The sequence below is a fragment of the Leptodactylus fuscus genome, chromosome 3 (assembly GCF_031893055.1).
Source record: "Leptodactylus fuscus isolate aLepFus1 chromosome 3, aLepFus1.hap2, whole genome shotgun sequence".
Taxonomy (NCBI): Eukaryota; Metazoa; Chordata; class Amphibia; order Anura; family Leptodactylidae; genus Leptodactylus; species Leptodactylus fuscus.
In genome coordinates this window covers 209609056-209622074 of record NC_134267.1, presented here as the reverse complement: position 1 = coordinate 209622074, position 13019 = coordinate 209609056, and the positions used below count along the sequence as shown (strand labels likewise).

Here is a 13019-nt window from a genome sequence, read left to right as displayed (position 1 = left end):
GTTTTCTGATGTAGAGGGATGATACTGTGGCGCACATTAGGCACAGCCCCTTTCTGTGTTTGCCACATTGTGTGAATAACAGCAGAACGGGGCAGGGACATATTCATTATAACTGGTAATCTACGCCAGTTTATAACTACCTTGGACCCCAGGGGCGTAACTTGAGGGGGTGCAGAGGGTGCAGTTACACCGGGCCCAGGAGCCTTAGTTGACCCATAAGCACTGATATCAGTATTGAGATTGCAGCTTCCATCTGGCCTATAAACCAAGGAGATCCAGAGATTATCCTAACCACACTAAAGTGGATTAAACTCCTTAGCACCCGTAACCATCACTATCAAGAATTCACTGTAGGGGTGAAGTAGGGGGCCCCAGACAAAAGATTGCACCAGGGAACACAAGACTTTAGTTACGTCAATGATGGATCTCTGTTGTGCTACAGGTCTGTACCGAAGCTTATATCAATTACTTGAACCAGTCGAGGCCTATATTATGACTCGTGTACGATACTCCACTCTTAATAAATCTGCCCCATGTTTTTAGAGCTGTCATGTGAATAAGCCCTAACACCTGAACATACCTAAATGTACAGTAAGTCTCACAGTAAACTACTGTGGCAGTACGGAGACTTACAAGTCATTCTTGCTCCGCTAGGGATTCTGGGTAAAAAATATGCCAATCTATTCTCCAGGATGTAATTAGGAGAACAATGTACTCTGTACGCCGCCCTCTAGGGGGCAGCATCCTTAACATCATGCATAACTCAGTTAATAAGTCTACTATCATGATGCGGATTTAATTGCCAAAGTAGTATTTCTATTCCAGAAGGAACAGATTCCCAGCTATGGACAGCGCTGTTTCGGTCTTTTGGACCTCCTCAGCATAGTGCAGGGATACTGATTTGGCAGAGTGAGAGACTATAGACCAGGGTCAGGGGATAATCATTCACATCAGGGAGAGTGTGTGCCTACATAGGCAGTATGGAGACTTACAAGTCATTCCTGCTCCGCTAGGGATTCTGGGTAAAAAATATGCAAATCTATTCTCCAGGATGTAATTAGGAGAACAGTGCCGCATCATGTTAGTAGGCTTATTAACTGAGTCATGCATGATGTTAAGGAGGCTGCCCTATAGAGGGCGGCATACAGAGGCACTGTTCTCCTAATTACATCCTGGAGAACAGATTTGCATATTTTTTACCCAGTAAACTACTGTGCATTGCAAGTGCGAAATCTGTGATGAAGATCTGAAACCTGATACAGATTTAATAATGCGGCAAGGCCGAACCTTGGCGAGAAAAAATGACAAAAAAGCAGCAAAAGTAAAAAAAAATGAAGAATTTATTCTGCACAATAGCAATAAAAATACATCACATATACAAATATATCATCTCTGCGTGTAAAGTGCAAATAAAATAATCCTATAAAACTATCATAATCCTTAATGATAAAGCTGCTATAACAAAATCAGTAAGGCTCAGTTCACAATGCAGTTATTTTTTTTTTTGAGTTTGGGGGGTAGGTTTTCAATATATTTTATTTCTATTTACTTATATTTTACATGTTGTTCCCCCCATAAGGTCATAAAAGACCTGTTTACAAGAACAATGGGAACAGGCACAGTCGGAGGAGGCTACATCTGTGTCCATTACTCTGCTACAGTTAATGTCCATTGCTTCATCCTATGACAGATGACAGCAACGAACGTTAATAATGAAACTGTGGACGTAGCCTTAATCTAACCATATTGCGTTAAAAATTGCTCGTGGACCATTTTATTCTAATGTTTTTTTTATATTCAACTTCATTACCCACAATACTGTACATGTGATCTGTAAAAATAATGATTCATGTTTACTCTGCAGGGGTTAAAAACAATATCCTATTGCTGCTTAGCCTGTAAAGCTCCATTCACATGACCAAAGGGAGAGACTATAGACTTCTGATAGTTATCCAGATAGCAGTTAGCAGATTTAGGGAGGGTTCACACGGAGTTACGTGCCGCGTGATGTGGCACATAGACGCGGCGCTATCTTGCGGCCATGATTTTGCGGCCGCAAAATCACGGCCGCAAAATAGCGCTGCATATACCATCCACACTCCCATTTAAATCAATGGGAGCATATACGGCCCGCAAAAGCTCCCGCGGCGTCTACGTGCCAGATTACGAGCCAAAATACATCGTGTGAACCCTCCCCTATCTTACATTTATCTTGGACAACCCCTTTAAGAGAGAACAGCAATAGTAGGAGCTTCTACCATCAACTCCAATTTTTTGTATTCTTCAATAGTTGTGTCGGAGCTAAGTCTGGAACAGTTAGAATTTTTGTTCTCTTTTGTTTCCCTATCGTTCCCGAATAATCAACGCTGTTAGTTTCAGCTTCAATTAACTTCTCGACTGTCATGTGGGCGGTCCTAGGTTGGGATAAACAGGCAGGGACCTCCCATCTGACAGTGCAGAGCATAATAGTGCTGAAACTAGTTGAAAAGATTGTTTGGGAAGGGTAAGGGCTAGAGAAAAAAAAATTCCAACTGTGCCAGAATCAGAGGAGCGATATGTATTGAAGGATGCAATGAATGGCAGTAGATGGGCGTGCTAAAAGGTACCTTTAAGGAAATTAAAAAGTTGTGTATCTATAAAACTAACATTTTTGGAAAGATATTGGTAAATCCAGAGTATGCATTATCTGGATAGGAAAACCTGGCAGTGTCTGGGAAGTCCACATAACATGGTTGACTCTGGTCATAGGAGAAACCCCTCATTCTAAATGGTCAACATTGGAAATGTTATGGTGCATTGATGGTAAAGGCTGGATGGGCAAGGCTAGAGGGGGGGCAGTTTATTGCATATACTAACTTTTTTAAATAATTATTATCACATTATTATCTGTAATAAATACTTAAGAAAACGTGAAAAAATACTTATATCCATCAAGTTCAATCAAAGAACATCATCGAATCTATCTATCTATCTATCTATCTATCTATCTATCTATCTATCTATCTATCTATCTATCACCTGGATCTTGCTTGTAGTGTATGTTCCTTTCATAGGCAAACCTTAGCAAGAGATGAGACATGTCGGAAATTCATCTATGTAAATTCAGGGGCAGTATCTTCTTATCTACAGGTGTTCTAGATCCTTAGCAGACATTCCCATAGGGGCACAAGCTTTCTTACAATGTCCTCTTGCAGTGCAAAATCCTATGACCACAGTTTTTCATATGCTTTGCTGTAGCTTATTTGATTCATACTTGATTCAATCCAGAACATGAGCATTGCTCACCAGTCCAGTCTCAGATCCGCTTTGCTCCAAACGTATTTTCCTCCCCTTTTAAAAAACATCTTTTCGTCAAAACCACTAAACTTTATAGCATTTTCAACACCGACATCCAAGAGTGATCTTGATGGATCTTTGCGGCCGTTTCTGCAGTCGAGAAATCGCATCTAGATTAAGAGGGAAATTAAAATAATGAATTGGGTGAGAATATCCGGTTATAGCGAAAGATTTAAGATGTTGGAAATGGGGTCAGAATTATCACTACACACTATGCAGATTTTTTGGAAAATAGTGAGAAGGTCTTTACTATGGAAGGTCAGCTACACAGGTGCCAGTAGGTGAGGTAGCCCACTGTCATTTTAAGGGTAAGGTCATGCACAGCAAATTCTTTGCAGAAAATATTGAGACTAAAACTAGAGATGAGCGAACACTGTTCGGATCAGCCATTCCGAACAGCACGCTCCCATAGAAATGTATGGAAGCACCTGGCACGGCGACCGGCCGCCGGCAAAGTGTACGTGCAGGTGCTTCCATTCTTTTCTATGGGAGCGTGCTGTTCGGAATGGCTGATCCGAACAGTGTTCGCTCATCTCTAACTAAAACCCCCCTCTATACATCTGAAAGGGGTTGATTCTACAGCAATGAAAGGAGGGCCAGGCATGTTGGATTTCAGTAGGCCTGATCCTTCTTGAGCATCCACCATTGGCTCTCTCCATGCTTTCCATTCAGAACATATGCATGATATGGCAATCCTAAAATATAGCTGTTAGCCACATAAGTATTTGACCATTAGCAATCTAATGCACCAACATAGCTATCAGGGTCACAATGGTCGCTGTTGCGATCAAGACCAGAAGCCGAGGAGACCCATACACAATAACCCTAGGTTCACATTTGCACTCAGGTTTCCATTTGGGGGGTCTGCTTGGGGAACCCCTAATGGAAACCTAATCCACATAAAAAAGAAGTTGCCATAGGAAACCCGCAGACACCATAGATTATAATGGGGTTCACATGGTTTCCATTCAGTTTCTGAAAAATGCTGAGAGAAGAGAGGACTCCCCATACAGAGACCGGGTGCAGATGTGAACCAAGACTCAGGCTGATTAAACATTTTTGACCTCTTTCATGACGTCCTTTGATGGCTGGCAGTCTGTGCTTCCTAAATCTATGATCCCTGCCCTCTGGTGCACTGGATTGAGAACATTTCTGATATACAGCCTTCCACAGTCAGAAAGGAGACAATTGACTTGTGTGTGTCAAAAGCAGCAGCATAAAGTCAAGGGAGAATTATGGGTAAAAGGATATGGCACAAAAGGGGACACAATAACTGTGTAGGGGCAATTACAGGGGATGGGAAGCCCATGTGTACAGACATGTTGTGAAGTCATCATGGTGGTCTGGGTCCATATAGAGAACGAAGGAGAATGTAAATCCTGCTAAAATGTATGGAAGGGACATGGCTAATGGTTGTGAGAAGTTACACAGTTAGGCCCAGGGGTGAACCATGGCTTTCTGCCGCCTGAAGCGGACGTCAGAAAGCCGCCCCCCCCTTTCCCGGAGGAGGGGGCAGGGCCGAGCGGAAGGGGGCGGGACGGGCCTAGCGGAGGGGGCAGGGCCGAGCAAAACGATCATCTTAAGCAGGCAGAGAGCAGGCACGGAGAGGACCTGCTCTCTGCCTGAGCGTGAGGGGCGGCCGCTGGAGCAGCACTGCTCCAGCGACCTCCCCAATCCACCGCTCAGTGACGGTGACCCTAAGCCAGCCCAGGACAGCTTGTCCTGGACTGGCTTAGGTCAGCAAAAATGCCGCCCTCCCCGTGGCCCTGGCATAGCGCCGACTGAAGCGGTCGCTTCAGGTCGCCTCATGGGAGCTGCGGCACTGGTCAGGCCCAAGCTGGTGAGCCTTCAGATATGGCCCTGATCTAATGTGTAAGCCTATATAATACATTGTACTCTATACATTATAATGTTATCAACTTACATATTCATCCAAAATGAGATAGGAGTCCCGCATCTAGAAGGAAAAGGAAACGCTTAGACAGCCATACTGTATATATAGTTATAACGTATGGGTATTGTTACATAATGCAAGTACATCAATTGGTGAATTCATTTGGTCAAAGAAAAACTTCTTGAGGCTGAGGCCCCACATTGCAGAAATGCAGCTTTTTTGGTTTTAGATTTTGCTGCGTTTTTTTGAGTCAACGCCAGGAGTGGATTGAGGAAGCTGAAAACGGTAAAGTATGCCCATTTTATTACATTTAATATAAAGAAAATCCTTATGCAGAGGCCCCACACATTGCGAGTCCTCTCTACACATTGCAAAAAAATATGCATAGAAGACACACTGCGATTTCCAAAACTGTTGCAGTTTTGGAAATCGCAGCAATTACACCGACAGAAACACCGGCCGTTGCCCTATAGGTATAATGGAAGCAGAAAGTCATTAGAGGACACCTCTGCAAACTTTCTGCAAGAAGCGCAACGGGAAAATACATGATGTGTTGCCACCGCAGTTTTTCCTTAAACTATATTATTAGATCTAAATGCATAGTCTAGATTGTAATCTAAGAAATATAATACATATAAGAGATAATATCAAGAGTGAGAATAAATACCTGTTGGTTGGATTCGGGGACCAAACATTTTATGTCCTTATGGCGATCCAGAAAAGCTTTAAAGTCTTCGTCGCTTATGACAAACGTTTCAGCTTGTCTCAGTGCCTCTTCTCCAGTATTCTCACCATCAATAATGAGGCATTGGAACACCTTAGATATAACAAAAATGACTTCACAATTACAATAACGGCAAAATAATGATGGTCCGCAATGCGTGAGATTATCTATCTGTCTTTATGGAGAACCCCGCATGTCCATGTGTCACCCAAAAACACTTCCTTACCATCTCCAAACATGGGACTCAATCTCTGGATCAGCGTCCTATCCCAAAAAGTTCTATTTCCCAAGTGATACTTTTATTCTCAAGAAAGTCAACTATGCCCTTCTTGGTCCTGTACAAGTTATCAGTAGAGATGAGCGAACACTGTTCGGATCAGCCGTTCCGAACAACACGCTCCCATAGAAATGAATGGAAGCACCTGGCACAGCGACCGGCCGCCGGCAAAGTGTATGTGCCAGGTGCTTCCATTCTTTTCTATGGGAGCGTGCTGTTCGGAACGGCTGATCCGAACAGTGTTCGCTCATCTCTAGTTATCAGCCATCACCACTGCTCTTACTGCAAAGAAACTTGGCCTATGACTATGGCAATAACTTGTAGATGCCGAAGAGGCCCCTTGTCGTAGTTACAGGCCGTGGTATATAGAAAGCTCTGTGTACTGTGTACTAATGCCCAGCTTACCTTCCAGCGTATTGGACTGATCATGGTTATTTCCTTCCTCATGTCCTCGTCCACATTGTACCGGTTGATGACAGAATTTATCTTGAAGGCCACATTGTAGTCGCAGCACCATTGTCTGATCTTCATCAGTTTCTCCACGTGATTTCTCTTTCCTTGTCCTCGACCAATAAGTTTATTGACTTCTTCATTAAAACTGTCGCAGGACACGGCAAGAATGTCCAAGTATTCTCCTAGAAGACACATCAGTTACTGATAGACTCCTCTGCCTACAGGATTCAGCTTTACTACAGATTGCATTACCATGACGCTTTATCCCGTTCCCATCTATGACCTACATGAGGATCAGTCACTTGTCAAGTCTTTAGATCAGACCTGTCATATCTCCTGACATGTCTGTTTTAATAAATGCTTATATTCTAGAGCGTTTGGTTTTAAAACTCAGCATTTTTTACATCCCTCTGTTATTCCTCCTGGAAATATTTGACTAAATTGCAAGCGGTGTTGTACCCTTGCTCTTATTAATAAGCCGCAGGTTATTCCTCTAAACAATCTTAACACTATTAGTACCGCCTTAATGTTTATGAATAAATTAACAACTGGTTATATGCCGTTCCTCTGTTATTCCTCCTGCTTATGCATAAATAAACAACTGGGTTTTACCAATTGGGGCATGTACCTACACATTCTGATAGTAACAGACTATGTAGAGACACACCCTATTGACAACGGGAAAGGTATTACGAAGTGGTATATTTATGTATACATTTCCAGGAGGAATAACAGAGGATTGGTACAAGAAAACAAAGAAAATATTTGTGATGCTTTAATACTTACCATAGCTTTTAAACCATTTCTCAGTGATCAGGCTGCCATTGCTCACCACGCTGACGCTCGGCATCTTCAAGTCTTTTTTGCAGTACTCAACCAGCTTTCCTACAAAGTTTCCCCTATCCTGCAGAAATGGTTCACCTCCAGAAAAATTTATTTTCTCCATACCTAGAAAGAAAAACAATATAAAAGTCATTATTACTAGAGATGAGCGAACACTAAAATGTTCGAGGTTCGAAATTCGATTCGAACAGCCGCTCACTGTTCGAGTGTTCGAATGGGTTTCGAACCCCATTATAGTCTATGGGGAACATAAACTCGTTAAGGGGGAAACCCAAATTCGTGTCTGGAGGGTCACCAAGTCCACTATGACACCCCAGGAAATGATACCAACACCCTGGAATGACACTGGGACAGCAGGGGAAGCATGTCTGGGGGCATAAAAGTCACTTTATTTCATGGAAATCCCTGTCAGTTTGCGATTTTCGCAAGCTAACTTTTCCCCATAGAAATGCATTGGCCAGTGCTGATTGGCCAGAGTACGGAACTCGACCAATCAGCGCTGGCTCTGCTGGAGGAGGCGGAGTCTAAGATAGCTCCACACCAGTCTCCATTCAGGTCCGACCTTAGACTCCGCCTCCTCCGGCAGAGCCAGCGCTGATTGGCCGAAGGCTGGCCAATGCATTCCTATGCGAATGCAGACTTAGCAGTGCTGAGTCAGTTTTGCTCAACTACACATCTGATGCACACTCGGCACTGCTACATCAGATGTAGCAATCTGATGTAGCAGAGCCGAGGGTGCACTAGAACCCCTGTGCAAACTCAGTTCACGCTAATAGAATGCATTGGCCAGCGCTGATTGGCCAATGCATTCTATTAGCCCGATGAAGTAGAGCTGAATGTGTGTGCTAAGCACACACATTCAGCACTGCTTCATCAAGCCAATACAATGCATTGGCCAGTGCTGATTGGCCAGAGTACGGAATTCGGCCAATCAGCGCTGGCTCTGCTGGAGGAGGCGGAGTCTAAGATCGCTCCACACCAGTCTCCATTCAGGTCCGACCTTAGACTCCGCCTCCTCCGGCAGAGCCAGCGCTGATTGGCCGAAGGCTGGCCAATGCATTCCTATGCGAATGCAGACTTAGCAGTGCTGAGTCAGTTTTGCTCAACTACACATCTGATGCACACTCGGCACTGCTACATCAGATGTAGCAATCTGATGTAGCAGAGCCGAGGGTGCACTAGAACCCCTGTGCAAACTCAGTTCACGCTAATAGAATGCATTGGCCAGCGCTGATTGGCCAATGCATTCTATTAGCCCGATGAAGTAGAGCTGAATGTGTGTGCTAAGCACACACATTCAGCACTGCTTCATCAAGCCAATACAATGCATTAGCCAGTGCTGATTGGCCAGAGTACGGAATTCGGCCAATCAGCGCTGGCTCTGCTGGAGGAGGCGGAGTCTAAGGTCGGACCTGAATGGAGACTGGTGTGGAGCGATCTTAGACTCCGCCTCCTCCAGCAGAGCCAGCGCTGATTGGCCGAATTCCGTACTCTGGCCAATCAGCACTGGCTAATGCATTATATTGGCGTGATGAAGCAGTGCTGAATGTGTGTGCTTAGCACACACATTCAGCTCTACTTCATCGGGCTAATAGAATGCATTGGCCAGCGCTGATTGGCCGAATTCCGTACTCTGGCCAATCAGTGCTGGCCAATGCATTCTATTAGCTTGATGAAGCAGAGTGTGCACAAGGGTTCAAGCGCACCCTCGGCTCTGATGTAGCAGAGCCGAAGCTGCACAAGGGTTCAAGCGCACCCTCGGCTCTGATGTAGGAGAGCCGAGGGTGCACTTGAACCCTTGTGCAGCCTCGGCTCTGCTACATCAGAGCCGAGGGTGCGCTTGAACCCTTGTGCACACTCTGCTTCATCAAGCTAATAGAATGCATTGGCCAGCGCTGATTGGCCAATGTATTCTATTAGCCTGATGAAGTAGAGCTGAATGTGTGTGCTAAGCACACACATTCAGCTCTACTTCATCGGGCTAATAGAATGCATTGGCCAGCGCTGATTGGCCAGAGTACGGAACTCGACCAATCAGCGCTGGCTCTGCTGGAGGAGGCGGAGTCTAAGATCGCTCCACACCAGTCTCCATTCAGGTCCGACCTTAGACTCCGCCTCCTCCAGCAGAGCCAGCGCTGATTGGCCGAATTCCGTACTCTGGCCAATCAGCACTGGCTAATGCATTGTATTGGCGTGATGAAGCAGTGCTGAATGTGTGTGCTTAGCACACACATTCAGCTCTACTTCATCGGGCTAATAGAATGCATTGGCCAATCAGCGCTGGCCAATGCATTCTATTAGCGTGAACTGAGTTTGCACAGGGGTTCTAGTGCACCCTCGGCTCTGCTACATCAGATTGCTACATCTGATGTAGCAGTGCCGAGTGTGCATCAGATGTGTAGTTGAGCAAAACTGACTCAGCACTGCTAAGTCTCTGCATTCGCATAGGAATGCATTGGCCAGCCTTCGGCCAATCAGCGCTGGCTCTGCCGGAGGAGGCGGAGTCTAAGGTCGGACCTGAATGGAGACTGGTGTGGAGCGATCTTAGACTCCGCCTCCTCCAGCAGAGCCAGCGCTGATTGGTCGAGTTCCGTACTCTGGCCAATCAGCGCTGGCCAATGCATTCTATTAGCCCGATGAAGTAGAGCTGAATGTGTGTGCTTAGCACACACATTCAGCTCTACTTCATCAGGCTAATAGAATACATTGGCCAATCAGCGCTGGCCAATGCATTCTATTAGCTTGATGAAGCAGAGTGTGCACAAGGGTTCAAGCGCACCCTCGGCTCTGATGTAGCAGAGCTGAGGGTGCACAAGGGTTCAAGTGCACCCTCGGCTCTCCTACATCAGAGCCGAGGGTGCGCTTGAACCCTTGTGCAGCCTCGGCTCTGCTACATCAGAGCCGAGGGTGCGCTTGAACCCTTGTGCACACTCTGCTTCATCAAGCTAATAGAATGCATTGGCCAGCACTGATTGGCCAGAGTACGGAATTCGGCCAATCAGCGCTGGCCAATGCATCCCTATGGGAAAAAGTTTATCTCACAAAAATCACAATTACACACCCGATAGAGCCCCAAAAAGTTATTTTTAATAACATTCCCCCCTAAATAAAGGTTATCCCTAGCTATCCCTGCCTGTACAGCTATCCCTGTCTCATAGTCACAAAGTTCACATTCTCATATGACCCGGATTTGAAATCCACTATTCGTCTAAAATGGAGGTCACCTGATTTCGGCAGCCAATGACTTTTTCCAATTTTTTTCAATGCCCCCAGTGTCGTAGTTCCTGTCCCACCTCCCCTGCGCTGTTATTGGTGCAAAAAAGGCGCCAGGGAAGGTGGGAGGGGAATCGAATTTTGGCGCACTTTACCACGTGGTGTTCGATTCGATTCGAACATGGCGAACACCCTGATATCCGATCGAACATGTGTTCGATAGAACACTGTTCGCTCATCTCTAATTATTACACTTACTGCCCCTGACAAGCCAAAAATAAACCCTTAGGTCAACATTGTCACTGCCACTTCCTCGCCGATAACCATGTGAAAGATGATGAAATGACAGGGCGTCAGCCCACAATGATTCAGCGACAGGGCGTCAACCTAAAATGATGCTGTGACAGGGTGTCCAACAAGGGAAACCTCAAAACAAGGTGTCAGTCAAAGATACATCAGGTCAGGTGCTATGCCAATAAAATGAGTGCAAGAGTGCATCAGCCAAAGATGACCCAACAAACAAGCATTAGTCAAAGTTGACCCCACAATAGTTCATCAGCAAAAGTTGACCCCAGAAAAGTACAGTACCTCAACAAAAGGTGTATTCACAATAGTGCATCCACCATAGATGAACCCACAAAAGACAATAAACCAAAGATAATCCCACAACAGTGCATCGGCCAAGGTTGACCCCACAATTGCCCAGCCTCATGATTCACTTTAGTGCCAGCAGAGACATATAAGGCTGTCTTAATGTCTCAGTATTGTTGAGAAGATGTTGTATCTCCTTCTGACATTCAAGATGTCAACTTCCAAACTCCTGGTGAAGAAATCTTTATACTAAACTAGCAGAAGGACCTGGCTTGGGTATGGGTATATTTCATTTTATGTTTGTGTAGTGGCCCCATAAGAATATGTTAGTTGCTATGGAAACCAGGTGTAAAGCTGTGTGTATGTGAAGACTGAAGAACCTGCAAGTTTCCACTGAGCCATAAGCCTCATGTAATTATGTGTATATCAGTTTGGATATCAGTGAACAAACTGCAATCGGTTGTAATGGAAACCTGGAGTAAAGCTGTGTGTATGTGACCTTTTGTAACAGTGTCATCCACAGCGCCTTGTGCCTTTAAAGCTCACCTACAGTAGTGAAGAAAAATGACTGGGATGTTATTTAAGCCCGGAGTAAAGCTGTGTGCACGTGGAGACTGCGAGATTCTATTGGCAGATAAGTGACATGTGATCATGTGTATGGCAGTTGTAATATGAGTGAAAGATTTGCATGCTTTTATTGGTTAATGCAGGTCATTAGGAATACTGTATCTCAGGAACGGTACATCCTATAGAGCTGAGACATGGTCTAAAACCTTCCTGGACACCTAATGTACCTATGTGCCAAATTTGGTGAAGATCAGTCCAGTCGTTTGGTTGTGTATAAAGAACAGACAGACAACAATTATTTTTTAGATATATAAGTGAATTAAATATACATATAGAAAAAAAAACTGCAGAAAATATATTACATATTACATACCTGAGAATCTAAGGTCACCAGCATTGACTCACCTGCATCTTTTAACATGGCCAGTCCTTTCTTGGCTTCTTCGATGGGCAGCACAAATGAAGTCTTTGCAGTGTGGAAGCAGAAGCCACATTTGTAATTGCACTGCCTTGTGAAGTGATAATTCACACTGATAGGCTTTATCTGGATAGGATCTTGGGGTGCACGGATTTTAGGAGAAGAAATTTTCCTTGTCCCAAAAACCTCCAGCCAGCACCAGGACGTAAGCATCTTCATACACTCCAGCAAGATTGTCATATTCTTCCAGACTGCTGTCATCATCTCCATAACAGGGAGAAACCCCAGGGACATCATCTTGGAGAGGCTGTATTATTTTGGATGCAGTTCTCCACACCTCTCTCCTTATATATGCTGCTTGGTATCCTCCTACATACAAAAATATCAGCACAAGTTCCAGTTTCCATTCACTGGAAATACAAATCCGAAACCTGCTCTCCAGCACCTCTAGTGGCTCATGTAACAATTACACTTTAATTAAGTTTTTTTTTTTTTCCTTGGAACTTGAAATGTTTTTTCTTCTTTGCATAATTTGCTTTGTAACATTAGTCTTTTGTAATAGGTTGACCCGAGGCTGTAAATTTACAGATACCGTACGGAGGACATAATAAAGTGCATTAAATGGAGCAAGACATTTGCTAACAAATTCATACTAGAGCTTTGCTACAACCTTAAATGTGTAAGACAACTTTGGCTGTGACTC

General features: G+C 44.5%; 1 protein-coding gene across 1 annotated transcript; it reads right to left on the bottom strand.

Moving 5' to 3' along the window:
• Positions 1–3228: 3228 nt before the first annotated feature.
• On the bottom strand, positions 3229–12617 carry RSAD2 (radical S-adenosyl methionine domain containing 2). Its single transcript, XM_075266800.1, has 6 exons — positions 12304–12617; positions 7471–7632; positions 6637–6866; positions 5898–6047; positions 5261–5293; positions 3229–3446 (listed from the first exon to the last, which is right to left on the bottom strand). Exons 1-6 carry the CDS (start codon positions 12611–12613, stop codon positions 3282–3284), a joined length of 1050 nt encoding a protein of 349 aa, XP_075122901.1. The 5' UTR covers positions 12614–12617; the 3' UTR covers positions 3229–3281.
• Between the last annotated feature and the right edge of the window lie 402 nt (positions 12618–13019).